The sequence below is a fragment of the Oreochromis niloticus genome, linkage group LG1, assembly GCF_001858045.2.
Source record: "Oreochromis niloticus isolate F11D_XX linkage group LG1, O_niloticus_UMD_NMBU, whole genome shotgun sequence".
NCBI lineage: Eukaryota > Metazoa > Chordata > Actinopteri > Cichliformes > Cichlidae > Oreochromis > Oreochromis niloticus.
The window spans coordinates 37656031-37673286 of record NC_031965.2 but is presented as its reverse complement, the minus strand read 5'-3'; the positions used below and the strand labels follow the sequence as shown (position 1 = coordinate 37673286).

Sequence of the window (17256 nt, the reverse complement as noted above, 5' to 3'; positions counted from 1 at the left end):
ACTGCTGTTATATACAGAGAGGGAGAGGGAGTGGGCGGGCACACGTGCCCGCGCGCGCGCACACACAGCCCTCAGTCTTGCCAGCTATCTGCACGGGAACGCTTCAGAGTCAAACTCGACTCAAACTTTTATCACACACAGCGTCCTGCGCTCCTCTCTGCGCGCTCTGCTCACACATCAGCGCCAAAGCTCAGGCTGGTGAAGACACGCTGAAACCACCCGGAGCAGTTAGAGTCGGTCCGCAAAAGTCACATTAAATATATATATATATATATATATATATATATATATATATATATATATACATATATATATATATGTTTACAAAAACAAATATTGACAAAAATTAATAAATGCTCTGGATTTCAGACGCTCTTCTAGACCGAGCGCGCTGGTGTTCAGCGCGTAACACGATCAGCTTGAAAACCTGTTTTAAAAGAACTAAATTCTTTTCTTTAATCCCCGGGCAGTCTACACCGGGAGACTTTATCTCTGAAAGGAGGGAGCGGCACCTATCAGAGCAGGACGCACAGACTTTATGTGCAAGTTATAAAAGTCGTGAACATCTTCTGGACTTAGAACACGTCTGATGTTAAATAGAATGCGCACTGATGCAAAAACCTGTCATTACTTCATTATAATATGAATATATACCGTCAAGTCCCTGCAAGAAATAACTTCTTTTCTTATTGTAATGTATTTTTATTTCCAAATTCTAAGTCAGGAAGATCCAACACTGAGGCATATTTATTATGACCTGCTTACAATGTTAGATGTGACTTGGGGAATCTGCTTGGATGAGGACGGGTGAGCAGCGCGGAGCAGTGGGGGCAGGGACGGCGGACTGAAGAGCAGGACTGCAGCGCCCTCTGTGAGCAGCAAACAGAGAGATCTTCGTGTTGGGAGCGATTTAAAGCTGCTTGTTTATTTTGTATTTTTATTCCATGCGTATATTTTTACAGGTTTTTGCTTGACCTCCATTTGAAGACAATAATCTGCTTCTTTCTGACAGCCCAGCGCGACTTCTGTCCTTTTTGTAACTGCTGCCATAAAAGTGATTTAGGAAAGGGCAGCTGGAAACAGTAGCACTGAGAATAAAATCAGTGGCTTATAAATGAGGTTCACATTGAGGATGTTGGAATAGAGAATCCTTCGGGGGGCATCTTTGGTTCATTTGAGGAATTTTTAAGCAACCTTGAGGAAGCTTTAGTGGTCCTCAGGGTCTGACTTTTAAAACTAGTGTTGACGGACTCAGCTGGGAAAATGTGAACAACATTTTCTGTTGCACTGGGAAGCTCTTCAGGCCAGAGACTTTCAGAAGGAAGTACCAAGGGTCCTTGAAATGATCTGGAGGAACATGTGTTTTTAAGGAAACAATATAATAATTAAAAAAGTTTAAAACTGGAAAAAATAAGTGTGATGTTCCTAAACTTCAAAGTCAGCATGTTAAACACAAACTAGAATACACAAAAACGCTCAGACAAATATTTGAAGAGCTTTTGTTTGCTTCACTGCAGCTCAGCTGTCAGCACGGTGCGAGGGTACCTCAGATCAGGCCAGCACGTGGACCTTTGACCTCTTCGATCACACGAGCGATTCCTAATACTGCATTCAGCCTTCATTTGTTTTCAGTGACTTTACTTTCATTTTAACAGCACTGGTGACTCTCTGTTGAGCTGAGGCAGCCCTGACCTCAATGACATCACACCATTGTCACCAGTGCTATCAGTGTTGCAGCATTAGTGGTCCTGTACACATTTTCTGCAGCAACAGTGTGGTTGGACAGTAAAAAAAATTAAAAATCACATTGTTTCCAGAAGCAATGTGATTTGAATTTAAGTTGACATTAACCAATCAGACCTGAGAAAGCAGTTTACCAAAAAAGCAAACACTGCACTGGAGTCATGAGTGACAGCTTCGAATTCCACATGGACAGCTGGCCAACATTCACAGCATATTTCCAGACATCAGCACAGTTTGGATGCAGCGCCTAGTGAGAGCAATGCAATGTTTGGTCACGTGACCAGGCATCACTATTACCAAACCTCATGTTGTGTGTGTCTTTGTGGCTGCTTTCAGTCCAGCTCAATTTCATTTATACAGTTAAGTCCAAAAGTTGTTGGACAGTGACTGTTTTTTTGGGGGGGTTGTTTGCCTCTGTACACCACAACAGTGAATTTAAAAAATGAAGCACAGACTTTCAGCTTTAATTTGGGGGGATTTACCAAAAGTACTGAACTAACTGTACTGGAATTACAGCCATTTTATGCACAGTACTGACTTTCACAGGACAATTGACTGACAAGCTGCTTCATGGTCATATGAGGCCTGTTGTCATCTTATGTCATGTGAAATAGTCAGATATAAAATCTGTTGTTAAGTCCAAGAGTTGAAATTGCATTTGATAGCTGGACTTCTCAATGTGGCATCTCAGTGGAAGTGAGGGAGGCCATCGTTCCGCTGAAAAGCCCAAATAAACAGCAAAGACTTTGGTATTGGCCAAATCAAAAATCTGGTGCATTGTTTAAAAGAAAGAACGCACTGACCAGCTCAGCAACACCAAAAGATCTGAAAGAGCATAGAAAACACCTACAGTGCATGATGACAGAATTATTTCCATGATTAAGAAAATACCTTTACAACATCAGACCCAGTCAAGCTCACAAGGAGGGGGCAGAGTCACAATGAAGACTGATAATTAAATGATGCATTTGCAAATGGAAATACAGAAAGTTTACAACAGGTCAGACTGTCAGTAAACATCTAAAAGAGCCTGAAAAAGATCTTGGGACAGATGATGGTTGTTTAAGAATGATGGCCTGGGCATGTATGGCTGCAGTTGAACCGGGTCATGGGTGTTTATTCATGATGTGGCTGCCAGTATAAGCAGCAGGATGAACTGTGGCGTGGTTTCTAGACTTTAGGTAGCCACCCGGTGCAAAGGATTTTTGTCCAGTTATTAAAATCCATCCTAATATTTACACTTAGGAGCCTCTGGAAATGGGAAGCTATGTATTAAAATGACAGTCAATGCACAAGTTTTGTTAAGTGAAAGCTGAAAGTTGCACTGCAATCTAAGGCTACGTTCACACTGCAGGCGAAAGCGCATCAAATCCGATTTTTTCGCCCCTATGCGACCCGTATCCGATCTTGGTCTGACAGTGTGAACGGCACAAATCCGATATTTTCAAATCCGATCTGGGTCACTTTCGTATGTGGTACTGAATCCGATACGTATCCGATGTTTTAGAAAGCGACTGCTGTGTGAACGGTCAAGTCGCATTAAATCCGTCTTTTACGTCACTGACACAAGACAGACGCCAATTATCAGCGCCGGAGAAGCGCCCGATAGGACATCGCGAACGATTTCCTACCATCCGGTGAAACTGTTGGGAAGACAACGTTGGAGAAATGTGAACATTTTATTTTTACTGTATTTTCTGCAGATTCTGACAGAAATCTGCAACTATCCTTTGAAGCACCGCTCCTCTAAAACAGCAAAAAGGATCATTATTAGGTTATCTACATTATTATGTAAATAACAAAATAACTTAAAGCAAAAATCTGGAAACGTAAAGTCCGAAGTCTTTATATTAAGGGCCATCAGTCAAACAATATTGTTTGCTCTGGGTCTAAACAGAGCGAGTTGTGTGACATCTTCTTTTGCGCATGCGGGCCGCTTTGAGCGTTCACACTGGAGAGCGTTTGATGTCGCATTTTATGTGTAGTGTGAACAAGCAGACAAAAAAATCGGATTTGATCAAAAAATCGGAATTGAGCATTAAGACCTGCAGTGTGAACGTAGCCTAATGTTCCACAGAAGAGGCCTGAAGCTGTAGGCTCTGCCTCCCATTCCACTTTTGGAAACTCTAGAAACCACATGTAACCACAGCCTGAGAGAAAAGTGCTGTCAGGATAAATTTTTGTCTGTTTGTTGTGGGTTTGTATCTTCTTTTTATCACTTTTATCACCCGCTTTTTTAATATTTGGGGTTTTTGTCTTTTTTTTTTTTTTTTTTACCTTTTGAAGTTGATCTTTTGTTTTTGTTTGTTTGGGGCTCAGGTCCAGGTGACCTCTGACATCTCGGGGTCTTTGTCTATACATCCCTTCATTTATATTCTCTGGTCACGATTATTATAAATAAAAGCGCTTTGGGTGCCTTGAAAAGCGCTATATGAAATCCAATCCATTATTATTATTAAAACAGTAATTACATTGTTTTTGTGTGTTCCTGGCAGGACCGCGGTTTCATTAAGTGCTTGTGTCACCTGTGAATGTTCTCCAGCTGTTTTAAGGGGTTTCTTCGTACACACGGACATCACAATAGTTATTATAGTGACTGAAGGAAGCGGGAGCGTCGTTACTGAAGGTACGGCCGCTTTGAGAGTGAGTCTCGTCATTCAGAGATGAAGTCATACGTGTTTCAACTCATCTGACCAGCCTCGGTTACATAAACAACGCCGAGAGAAGATAGCAGCGTCTCATTGGTCCAAACACGAATCAATCACAAAGAGCATTGCATCACTCCGCCGCACACTCATCGGTGATTGGCCAAGCGCCCCACTCGCTGCCACCTACTCGCCTGTGATTAGCTCATCCTGGACATTGCCGTACATGGTAAAAGAGATTTCGCAATCGGTCGCTCTCCATGTTACAAACAAAAACAGTCCGAGCTCATACGGACGGGATTAAACTTCGGTTTTCTAGGGAAACTTTCTCATCTTTTGACGGACGGTTGAGCCCGCCGCCTCCCAGTGAAGGTAAAATCGTAGTTTTCTTTCTCTGTAGGTTCGAAACAGCGAAGCTGGCAGTGAACTGATGGCTGTTAGCGACAGGAGCTAACCCGCTAGCTGGCTATGCGCCCGGCTAAACAGGCAGTGTTCGCGTTCGTTAAAAGAAAGCTGTCGTGTTTCGGGCCAAACTAGGCTTAAATCGACGCCTGTCTCAGATCGGGAAAGCTCGACGGTCAGTGGTGAGTCGGTGAGTTGCCTGTTGGTCGCTTCGAGTGAACAGAAAGTTGTCAAAGTGTTCGAAAATTAAAGTTTGGGTACTTTAAAGCGACGTGTTTCGGATCAGTCCGCCTGTTTTGATCTGTTTCGTGTGTTTTCATATTTGTCACACGTCGGTGAAGTCACCAGAAAGCGGTGGTTTTGTGTGTAGCCCCGCATGACTCTGGAGTTCCCCTGTCTTCACACAAAGAGAGCCGCTCGTGATGATGCAACAACAGGCAACCTCTCCGCTGTTTCACCCGGAGCGCTTTCCGCTGCGCACAGCTGACTGGCTGCATAGCAACGCCCCAGCCAATCAGAGCGGCGCTACTAATTGGCCGTGCGGAATAACAATCTGAACAATTATGGTATCGCAGTGATGGAGTAGGAGGAAGAAGATGGTGATGATGAAGCCTCCTAACTGGAGCTAGAAGAACGCTAGGAAAGTGAGGAAATGATGTTCAGAGCTGGAACTTTGACTGACTGACTGACTTCCACCTTCCAGAAATGATAGAAACACATTAAAATGGCTTGTCAGTCCTTTCGTTGCAGAAATAAAATTTAAAAAATCCCTGAACATTTCTGGCGCAGAGCTGCAGAGTGAAATCAAAAAGCTATCAAGTCTGACAAATGTTCAGTGTTTGCACTGTGAAGCTCATATTTAGCAGGACCAGAGCCTGCATCCACTGGTGGAGCCACCGAAAGACGCCAAAGCAGAATCCATAATACCGCCTTTGTGCCCATTTGCGTAGGCGTCTGATTAGTGAATTGATATGGGATATTCAACCAGCACAGACATGCTTGCAGGTGAGTGATGTGTTAGGCTCAGGTAGAATGTTGATTTGGTTAAAAAGTGGGCTTGAACAGTAAGAGATCGACAGGAGGTTCACTGCATAGAGGAAGAAGAGTGGAGAAAAAAATAACAGATCAAAATGATGCGCACAAGTCTCGAGATGCAGCTGTATGATATCAAAGACCACCAGGACGCTTTTCACTTCCTGTCAGCGCACAGGAAGCCAGCAAAGACCGGAACCTCTGACGTTAGGTACCCTAACCCTAATCAGATGGTGTTGTTCTTTCATGTAGATGATAAAAAGTCACCAGTACTTTACTTATTAAAATACCAAATAAAGTCAGTGAAAGGGACGTACTGTGGTTCAGCTGAGGCCTCCACTCCAAACGCGTGGACAGAAACATCTGCACACAGCTGTCTCTGACTTCTTTGTCTTCTTACATGTGTGGTGTTGTCCATGGCTAGTCTGTAGCTTAGTGTTTGCTTTGATTCTGTGTGATGTGCTCAATTAATCTGGTCTGTCTCACCCTCCAGGCTCTGTCCATCTGCAGGACCATCTTCTTTGCTTCTAGTCTTCTATTCAGCTCTACACCTGAGGAGACTCTGGTCAAAGATCAGCACCTGTTGGCAGCACATCCAAATGAGCCGGCCGTCGCAGCCGAAACTAACTGCAACTGACCACAACGGCGTGAGTGTCATCCAGAGCCAGGCCCACGCTGCTTCTTCGTCCCTCCCGGCAGCCGTAGCCGGACTGCAGCAGGTCCCACAACTCGTCCCAGCAAACCCTTCAACCGGAGGTGGCAAAGCCCTCGCCCCCAGCAAGATGAAGAAACCCCCTGCAGACAAGGACAGCGAGGAGTACCGCCAGCGGCGCGAACGCAACAACCTGGCAGTGAAGAAGAGCCGCATGCGCAGCAAGCAGAAGGCGATGGACACGCAACAGCGCGTAAACGAGCTGAAGGAGGAGAACGAGCGGCTCGAGGCAAAGATTAAACTGCTGAGCAAAGAGCTGAGCGTGCTCAAAGACCTCTTCCTGGAGCACGCTCACAACCTGGCTGACAACGTCCAGCCGTCGGCAGGCGCGGAGGGTTCCAGTCCCGCCCCCAACAGTACCTCCACCAATGGGCAGTGAGGAGGGTAACCACCAGGATGTTGAATATCTGCAGCTTTTGTGGAAGCTTCTCCCTTTGGGAACGAGGCCCCACTTCTTCTTCATGGCTTTTTTTTTTTTTCTGATTATCAGTTTTTATTTAACCTCTTAATAATTCAACACCATCATCATCCAGTTCGCCAAAATAACCGCCAGTGTTCCCACCGTCTACCCAGAACAGCTGGAATCATTTTAGAAGAAAAAGCTTAAAACATGTTTTCTGGAAATATCTTTTAAAAATTGAAAAGATCCACTGAAGTGTGACTTTTAAAATTGAAAGCCAGTTAGTCTGTGATGTTTGGCTGGAAGCCTCCAGCTGTGTCATCGCTCCTCTGATTGACTCATTGATTTGGGGGAACGTGATGCGATGTGAACTCGTATAAACTGAGTCGTCATCTGTCAGGATTCTCTGGAACAAAAAAAAAAAATCACCACACATTTCCTGCATTTCCTCTTCCTGGTGGCGGAAAACCCCCGGTTCAGTCTGATGAAGACGGCCGTGGCCATCGCTGAGTGCTCCGCAGCCACAGGATGGACTTGTAAATGCTAAAATTCCCTTTTTCAGGATGTGTATTTTCTTCTGTTCTTCTACAAAGAGTTTGTAAAACAAAAGTGTTTTTATTGTTAAGTACATTCACTACATGTTGATGTTTTAAGCACAGTTCTGTTTGTGTGTGTGTGTGTGTGTGTGTGTGTGTGTGTTTGTTTTGTTTTTTCATGACTCGTGTTGTTTAAGATCAGAAATGGAAAAACACTTTTATATCTGACTCTGAGTGAAAACAGAGGGAGGGTTAGGGTTACAGACACACACACACAGACACAATTATCCTTTACTGGGTGGTTTTATTAACATGTTTGAGTTGCACACTTTTAATTTTTGGGTCTGAATCGCGGAGTCTTTCCTGCAGAGGCGGTGCATGTTAAACCTTGGTCTCCTGCCATATCAGTGGCTGCCCGAAGCCTTTAACGGCTGAAGCCGGCAGCGCTCGGCCCTGACGAAGCAGAACAAAATGCTAATTTCACTGGAAATGGAAACAGTGGCTGTGTGCACATCTTTAATACACGTCACAGCTGATTGGTGTTAAATGAGAAAATAAACCTCTAAACTCATTTCACGCCACTTCAGAAAATCTCAAGTTTAGACTCTGAACAGATGGACTTAAACCTGTTAATAGGACATCTTTAAGTAAAAATAAAACCACTTGTTTATTTGACAGTATTGACAATCACGGGGCCTCCAGCAGTGTCAGAGTGTAAAAATCTATACATTATGTGTTTATTTTTGAAAATTATCAGCGTGTTTTCTTTTAGTTTCACGCTGAAGATTTGAAGCTTTAATCAGGGCGTTGACAGGAAGTTGGGGCATCCATCCTGCTGCTGATATGACAGCAAGACCATGTTGTTGTGTTGAAACTGTGTAAAGGTGGAGGTGTGCGCAGGACGAACCCCCTCCCGCCACCTGTCGGAGTGGCCCGTCCAGACAGGTGTGTTTGTGTGTTCGCCGCTGGGCGGACCCAGACACCTCAGACTCTTCAGGCGAGCCGCAGATTTAATTAAACCCACTTTTAACCCGGGCCAGCTGATTAGCCGCCTGCTAATGAGGTGTGAGCAGATCAGGACAGGCCCGTGCCCCGCAGGCACGCCGCGGAGAGGGGCGGGGCCACCCCGCACTGCTGTCAGACTTTATAATTATATGAGCTTTGTGTGGGCGTGGAGTGTTTTTCCACAGGGTTTGTCTGTCAGGAGCTTCGCCTCTGCAGGAATGTTGTTGTTGCTTCTGAGCTGCTCAAGCCAACGTTCCCACAAGGTTCTCCTAATGTTTCCTATAGACTTTGATTTTTTAAATTTTCTGCACAGATTCGTCCAGAAAGTTCAGCGAGTTTTAAACACAAACCATCAGCTCATCAGTCAGAATGTGTTTTAGTTTTCATCCAGTAGTTTATCCAGGTCGTGTGAAGTTTAGTTTCAGCAAATTGTCGATATTTTGCAGTTTTTCCATCATGCATGTGAATTTTCCAGCATTTTGTCAGAGTTGAGCAGTGGAAATGAAATCAAATCATGTTTGACCTGAATCACTTCAGCTAGTTGCAGTTAGAGCTGAAAGTTCCAGTTCTTTTTATTAGTGTAACATATTTTGATTGGCGTTGTGGGAACGGGAGTCTCGTTGAGCACAACCTTCACCTTTGACTTTTTGTTTGTTTGTATCGTTCATCTTTCTACACTTTTATTCCAACAGAAGCATGTTTGTTAGGGAAGTGTTTGCATGAATGGGGGTTGGGGGTGAAAGTTTAGTGCGCTCATAAAATTAAATCTTCTGGTCTTAACTGAGCGGATCAGGAAGCAGACGTGATGGTTGTGCTGTTTTGCTTTGCTCTGAATGTTGCTGGGCAGCATTTCTCTGTCACTCAGCTTTTTTATATCAGAACCGGCTCACTTGCATTATAAATTAAAATTGAGTATAAAAGCTGAAACTGTGTCCTGATATTTTGTTTGTTTGTTTTGGTCCAGAGCTGTTGTCTGTGGTTTCATTCATTCATCTCCTTCTAAAGCAGTCTCAGTAAACCTTAGTTTTTTATTCTAATGGAACTGGTAATTAAGGCAGTGGGAATGTACCATTACAGCTGCTGCAGCTCAGTCACGAAGCCCTGACTCTGTTCCATTAACGCTGTAAATAAAACATTCTCATTAGGAAGTCATGAAGAAGAATTAATGATTATGGTTGACGTTAGAATCTCTCACTCCGTGTCTCCAGCTGAGGGCTGATGGCGACGTTTGCCATGAAAATAAGTCCAGTTGTCGCTCACATAGACTGTCGGGATGTCCTGCCTCCTTAAACGACCACTGATTCATAAATAGAGACACTGTGTGAGTGCATGAATGTGCTTTAAAGGTGTCACTCCAAATGTTCCAGTGTGAAGATTTTACTGCTTATCCAGCCTGGAGCCACAGAGGGCAGCTGTTATCAGGTGAGACGTCGTTGCAACCTGGACGCACGTGCAGTCCGTCACGGATAACATCTGGCTGCATCTGCAGCAGCCAATTCACCCATTAACCTAATGAGCATGTCTTTGGTGACCAGTAACAGTTCAGTATGAGTGAAAATAGCCAGACTGCAGTTAAGCTGCCTGAATTCTTCTCAGTGAGAGATTTCACTGCGTGGCAGGTTAATACATTTATGATGTTTCTTTGATTCTTTTGAGATTTTTCTCCCAAATCCTTCCACAAAGCCACTAACCACTGCAGAGACGACATGATGGGATGGCATTAGTACAGAACCAAAGGTCAAACTGTGAAAAGGCCTGCAAGAAAAATTACTGCTTCCTCATTGGCTGCTGAAGTCACCTGTTTTATCACGCCTGATCACTGGTTACTCATGGTTACCGGTCTCTGCAGTCTCCCTGCAGACTGAGCAGAGCTGAAACTCTGAGCAAACAGAGGGCATCCTGCAGCAGGAGCTCCACAGCTCAGCAGCTTTAGTTACTTCTAAGAGTTTAATATGACATCAAACAAAAACACAAAATGCAGCATGCTGCTAAAGGTCAGAACAGCAGCTACTGCATTAATAATGAGGAAACGACATACAGTTAAGCCTGTTAAATTTTCTCTAACACAACTGCTTTTATTGTGCTAAACATAATATGTTTGCTCCTCGTAGACCGGCCACAGTTGCTGAGATCTGCGTGCATTTACAGAAAAGTGCACGTCAAGTTACAACGTAGATTTAATGTTTTGCTCATCAGTTTTTGGACAGTGACACTATTTCTGAGGTAACTTTCTATACCACCACAGTGGGTTCCATCTGCACCGCGAAGCTCCGTCTGAGCAGCTTTGCTGCATTAGTCTGAATGTGAGCCGAGAGTGCAGCTCTGTACACGTCACACTCCATCCTGTCACTTCTGTCGGCAGTCACATGATCAATAAACACCAGTTCCCCTGGCAGCCACACACACCCATGCCATAACACTCCCTCCACCATGTTGAGCACAGAGACGCCGTGAACAACAAACAGGACAAACCACAAACTGTGTGAAACGGTAAGCAACAGTTAGTGACCTGAAGTGAAGGAAAATAAGATAACATATAGGAGAGAAGGTCCCACAGAAGCCCAGTCTTACTAATTAAGTGGGTGTCTGCCTCCCAAACTGTTTGAACCGTTTTAAACGATCAGATTGTGCTCTTGGAAGGTTATTTTTAAAACTGAAAAACAAAATCACGGCAGTTTTATTTACCCGTGCTCGACCTTTACTTATCTCCATTCGTCCTGCCTTGACTTCTTGTTGCCCTTTTTCTTTACGTTGGTATGTTTTCATGTAAAATATTCATCTCTCTTATCTCCTTCTTTTCCCTAACACATTATCCATCTTCACCTCCTCCTGTCTTTGTTGTTTTCTTTCAGCTTAGTCATTTTATTTCAAATTAAAGCGCAAAATGAAAACAGAACATTTGTCATCGTGCAGAAGATGATGAAATATTTTCTTGATTTTAAACGCTGGGAGCATTTTTTTTTCCCCCCAACTCTTAAATATGAGCTCAGCTTCAGTCATGCAGGGTGTTAAATCAGTGTGTGTGGACAGATAAGAGCTGTGGATTGATAAAAGGTTATCAGAGTGAGAAGAGAAGAGATCTGAATGTGCAGCTCGAGCCGCCGGCCTTGAAACCCAAACGGGGTGAATGATTGACACGATGACATCATGATCGCCTGAGCTCAATAAACTAACGAGGGCAGGGTTTTCTCTTTTTTTTTGCCTCTCTCTGCTATTCAAAGGTCAGAGCTGGCATGTCCGCGGGTTATAAAGGTTTACTGGCGAAAAGTCAAACGTCTCCGCCTGACACAGAAAGCACACAGAGCAAGCCCTCCCACCTCCTCCTCCTCATGTTCCCATAATTATCAGCGCTGTCAGAGCAGTCATGTCACTATCTAAAAATAAACCTGCTCAGTGTGTGTGTGTGTGTGTGTGTGTGTGTGTGTGTGTGTGTGAGTGAGTGTGGGCGGTGAATCCTCATCAGTCTGCTGAAAACTGGAACATCAGCTTCACTCGGTCATTAGGCCTAATCCAACGACCAGCAGCAGCACAAAAAGCTTCTTGCGCTGCCTGACGATGATGCTTGAATCACATACGTGCCCTTTATCCCGCAAAGCACTGAACAACACGATGTCAGACCGCAGACTCACCGCAGGGCTGACACACTGCAACACACTGCCAAACCCAAACCTGTGGGTGCTTTATCCCACTTACACAAAGTGTCAATCTGTGAATCGCTGTGGTCTTTTGCATCCAGTTGCAGGTTTGTGTCTTTGTTGTCTTTTTTCTGTTGTTAAATGAGATCCTGTGTCCACACTGTAACAGGCATACATGCATACATTTAGTTAACAGAACTGAGCGATGTTTCCATTCATAGAAGTTCTAATTTTATACAAGAAACAGGTGTTAAAGGAGGCTAACAAACCGAACATCACCCCGCCCCAGTCCCGTGGGAGAAAAGGTCAGACTGACTAAGGGCTGTTTCTCCCAGGTACCGAGGATTTATCAGGCACATCATTCAGATGGAGTAGGCATTTGTGGGTTTCACTTTTCCACAGAAATGTAATATTAAAAACAAACCTGAGTGAGAGAAGAACGTGTCTGAATCACTTTCTGCAGAGTGCAAACATGGAAGAGATTTTCTTCTTCTCTGTTTCACGGTTAACCTGATCTTGCAGTCCTTTATTGTTATTTGCTGCTGAGCTCAGGCTGAGATGGAGAAGTGTTCACTCTTCTGCTTCCTCCCACTGATTGTGATTTGGTCTTCACTTGTCTCAGCAAACCCTCCCTAGATATTTCCAAAGCGCAAATCTCTTCATTGGCTCCCAGTCAGATTAAGATCCTTAGGATCACTTTCAGAGACCTGCAGGATCCATCCATCCATTAAATTCAGTTTCATTTATATACTGCCAAATCACAACAACAGTTGCCTCAAGGTGCTTTATATTGTAATGTAAAGACCCTACAGTAATACAAAGAAAACAGAGAAAACCCCAACAACAATATGAAACCCTATGAGCGAGCATTTTGGCGTCAGTGGGAAGGAAGAACTCCCTTTTAACAGAAAGAAACCTCCAGCAGAACCAGGCTCAGGGAGGCGCTGTCATCTTCTGAGACCAGTTGAGGGTGAGGGGAGGAAGACAGGACAAGAGATATTGTAGACGAGAGAGAGATATTAATAATAACTAATAAATAAATGCACAGAAGTGTATAAACAGAAGAAATGGTGCATCATGGGAATCCCCCAGCAGCCTAGACCTATTGCAGTGCAACTAAGGGAGAATTCAGGGTCACCTGATCCAGCCCTAACTATATGCTTTGCAATGCAATTCAGTTCAGTGCGGTCATTTTCGTCTCAATGCCCTTAATCTCTGCAAAGTAAAAAAATTCTGGAATATTAGTGGGAAAACCCAACAATCAGAAAACTCACCTTTAACCACAGATGGCAACAGTAGGAAGGAAGAGCTCCCTTTTAGCATGAACCTCCGATGGAGCTGAAAGGAACCAGGGAAGGACAAAAAGAAGCTGCTTTGTTTGTTTGTTCCACTGTTCTGTGGATGGAGAGTTTTTTAGCTGCAGCGGTGCTGATTCTGGAATAACTGAAGACTTTAGCACGTCATGGCTGCAGGTCCAAAGCAGATCATCAATGGATTAGTGCTCTGTATGATGCAGGACTCAAGGTTGAGCTTGTAACAGTCACAGTGGTGTGGTGTCTCTTTAATGTAAAATAAGTCAAGGGGTTATGAGGTCATTAGTGTGCGCCACTGCCCTCTCTGTGATTTATGGGAACAACCTGCTTGCATGCGAATACATGGAGAGAGACGGACTTTATATGTTTTACCTCTCCAGAAACCTTTGCAACATTACGGGTCTGTCATGTTTGATAAGCAGCAGCCATTCAACTGGGCCTTGCATGGTTGATGAAGAGAATGTGCATTAAAGGATACGCTGTGGAATTCCCAGGACCAGTGTGATGGTGTATTCTTCCTACTATCCTGCTAAGGTTTCTACCGCCTCCTCTCAACCACTGAACACAACCCAACATTACAAGCTGTTTCCAAACAGGAAAATGAAAAATGCACCTTTGAAACCATTTCTGTATAATGACTCTCATTAGAGTGAATGCTCATAGTTTATGGGGGAAATCCATATTTTCATAAAAACTAACATCTCTGTGCAGGAACTACTGCAAAACTGCACGATATAGAGAAGGAATGTTTGCAGGCATATTTGCAGATATCCTGGAAATAAAAAATGCGATTCAAGTATTGAGGAGCCTGTAGAGCTTTTTGCCTAGCAACACATCCACCATATTACTGAGACAATAGGTCAGGCAGATACTTCTCGATATCAGTGTGTTTGGAGATTGGAACAATAACCAAACAGTGCCAACATCAGATCTGACTGGAAATTACAGCACACCCTCTGTAATGTTCATGTACTGTTATTAAAAACACTGGCTGTCATAACTCTGTAAAAATTTATTTTTTAAGAAAACGTGTCATCATTTTTTGAGAGTTTGAGAAAACCAGGAAGCTCAGAGTTGAATAAAACTGAGTCACAGAGTTCAGAATCACGTCTGATACACGCAGTGTTTGTGAACGCCGCTGTACTTTGTGGTCAAGTCGTGTTCCATACAAAACAGTGTGATATCAGTGAGTGAGTGGAACAGCTCCTCCCTTTGCAAACACAAAATACATCCAGATAACACGTTTCTGTTGGCTGACTGCTGAGGTCAAAGTTGAACCAAACTGAAGCTGCAGCTTAAAAGCAGTCACACTGGTTTGAGCTGAAGTTAAAGACTTCTAATAAGAGCAATCAGTCATCCTGTACTGCCTGACCTGTCCTGTGTGACTGTTTGTGCTCATTTACTGCCAATATAGTCGATATTTCCAGGTGTGTGCACGCAGGTGAGTGTGTAAAAGAAAGTGTTTCAGTGTGCATGTTTGTGTCTCCCTGCTGACGGTTGTTGTTCACTGCTGTGCAGATCTCATCCACGATACCCATCGCAGCGTTTGCGGTGAACTCACTCTCTTCCCACGATGCTTTGCTCTCTCTTCCTCACCAGATGGGGAGACGTGAAAACATTTGAAACTTCAAACATAAAAATGAGCGATGGCCTCGTCCTCCATCGCCAAGATACGTTTGTTTAAAATCCACCTCCTCCGAGAATCTGGCAGAGGGCTTCGCACAGAAACATCTGGAAAACATGTTCTCCAGTCGTTTCCTTTTTTCCTTCCTCTGCATCTGAAAGAGCGAAGCCACTGAGCAACACATCTGCAGCTCTATACTTGAGAGGTCTTTCTGTCATGTTAAACATCCCCAGGCCCGTGATCCTCTGGGGTCCTGGACACTTTTTTCATTTTCCTGCTGCCTCAGATCATCCACCGGAGAAAACAATGTAGAACAACAGTTAGCTGTAAAATACTTGGCCAACTGGACCATTAGCTCAATAAACTACAGCTGTATGCCGTGACTCCACTCCCAGCTACATCTCTAAATTAGTCTAATATAGCGGCACATGGCTGGAGAGTTACTGTGTTTTACAGTAAAAATGTCCTTAAGGCCTGATTCTGGAATAAAATCAGTTGGGGTGCATCTGAGATTAGCACAAGTGATTATCACCCAGAACAGCCACAACATTAAAAGCCATTCATCCACCCACTTCCATTTTCTTCACCGCTTATCCAGGTCAGGTTCTCGGGAATGGGGGGGGGCTGCAGGCAGATTAACCATTGTTAATCTGCCTGCCGATTAATCTAGTTTATCAGGTCTTGCACTCGCACTACTAGGTGCTTTATACTATAAGGTAGACCCTACAATAGTACATACAGAGAAAAACCCAACAATCATATGACCCCTATGAGCAAGCACTTTGGTGACAGTGGGAAGGAAAAACTCCATTTTAACAGGAAGAAGCCTCCAGCAGAACCAGGCTCAGGGAGGGGCGGGGCCATCTGCTACAACCACTGGAGAAGGAAGACAGGACAAAAGACATGCTGTGGAAGAGAGACAGAGATTAATAACAAGTATGATTCAGTCCAGAGAGGTCTATTAACACATAGTGAGTGAGAAAGGTGACTGAAGAAGAAACACTCTATTTGTAAAACAACAAGTAAGCCTGCAGTGCGACGGATGCTAGCATGCTAACGTGCAAGACAGCATGCTAACGCTAAGCTAGCTAAGAACCCAGACTGAAAGCTGAGTGAATGTCTTCCCCAGCAGCCAGACCCTGAACAACATGTAACAAGCAGTCAGGCTTCAGCCTCCCTTTCTACCTATTCAAGTCTCTAAAGCAGAATCATCATGGTGATCGCTTTTTTGTGCTGGTTTTCATCTTTCATCTTTCCTCCAGGTTCCTCCCAGAGTCATGCAGACATGCAGTAGGTTAAGTGGTGATTGCCCACAGTTGTGAATGGTTGTTTATCTCTCTGTGTTAGCCTTGTGGCCAGCAGTCTGACTTGCCATGTGACAGCTGAGCATCTGCTTCATGGTACCTGGGATAGCCTGAACCCCCCTCCAGCCGCCATGACAGTGAGCAGAAGAAAATGGATGGGTGTATTTTGGAGGCTGGGTAGAGTTTGTTGATCCTCCCAAAGCATTCCTGTGCAGCTTTTATAGCAGCATGCACAAAAATGCAGACACATCTATGAAAAGGATGCAAGTGAAATCAATTCATAAGTCCCTTAAACCTGCTTTGTTTCTAACAGCCTGCAGGAGGGGTCACTCACAATAAAATCAGCTGTTTTGACTATGAGAAAATAACCCCATTGCCCCCTCGCTCTTTGAGCTTAGTAAAACTTTCCAGATGAGTTTACGGTCTCAGTTGCTAATTTAAAGTCTATTCTAACACAAAACAAAGTTTATTTTGTAAAATTTGATCCTTGTTAGAGCAAAAAAGGATGATACAGCAATATCTACTTTAAGGCACGCCTACCATGTGACTGACAAGCCACTGCAGTGTGAGCCTTCGACTTTTAAAACACCAAAATGATGAGAATCAATAGTCTATGGACCTAACCTTGTGCTCCTTCCACAGGTAAACTCCTTCAGAGCTAAAAGAGGCCACCCAAACACATGAGATATCATTGGAAAGGCCAGAGTCTCCTCTTAAGGTAGCTCAAATAAGTCAGATGATAATGGACATAAAACAAATGTCCATTAAAGAGGACATAAATGGTTCTCACAAGGATATGCATATATATATATCTCCCAAACTGTTTCTCCCTGCAGTCACAGCATTTAATTCTCATAATGTAACATTGAAGTTTTATTAAAGCAGGAAAACATCAGAAAAGAACT

The 17256-nt window shown here is 43.9% G+C and overlaps 1 protein-coding gene across 1 annotated transcript; it reads left to right on the top strand.

Annotated features, from left to right (window-relative positions):
• The first annotated feature begins 4599 nt into the window (after window positions 1–4599).
• cebpg (CCAAT enhancer binding protein gamma) lies at window positions 4600–9402 on the top strand. Its single transcript, XM_003437739.5, has 2 exons — window positions 4600–4760; window positions 6316–9402. The coding sequence occupies exon 2, from the start codon at window positions 6422–6424 to the stop codon at window positions 6911–6913; it is 492 nt and encodes a 163-aa protein (XP_003437787.1). The 5' UTR covers window positions 4600–4760; window positions 6316–6421; the 3' UTR covers window positions 6914–9402.
• The last annotated feature ends 7854 nt before the right edge of the window (window positions 9403–17256 follow it).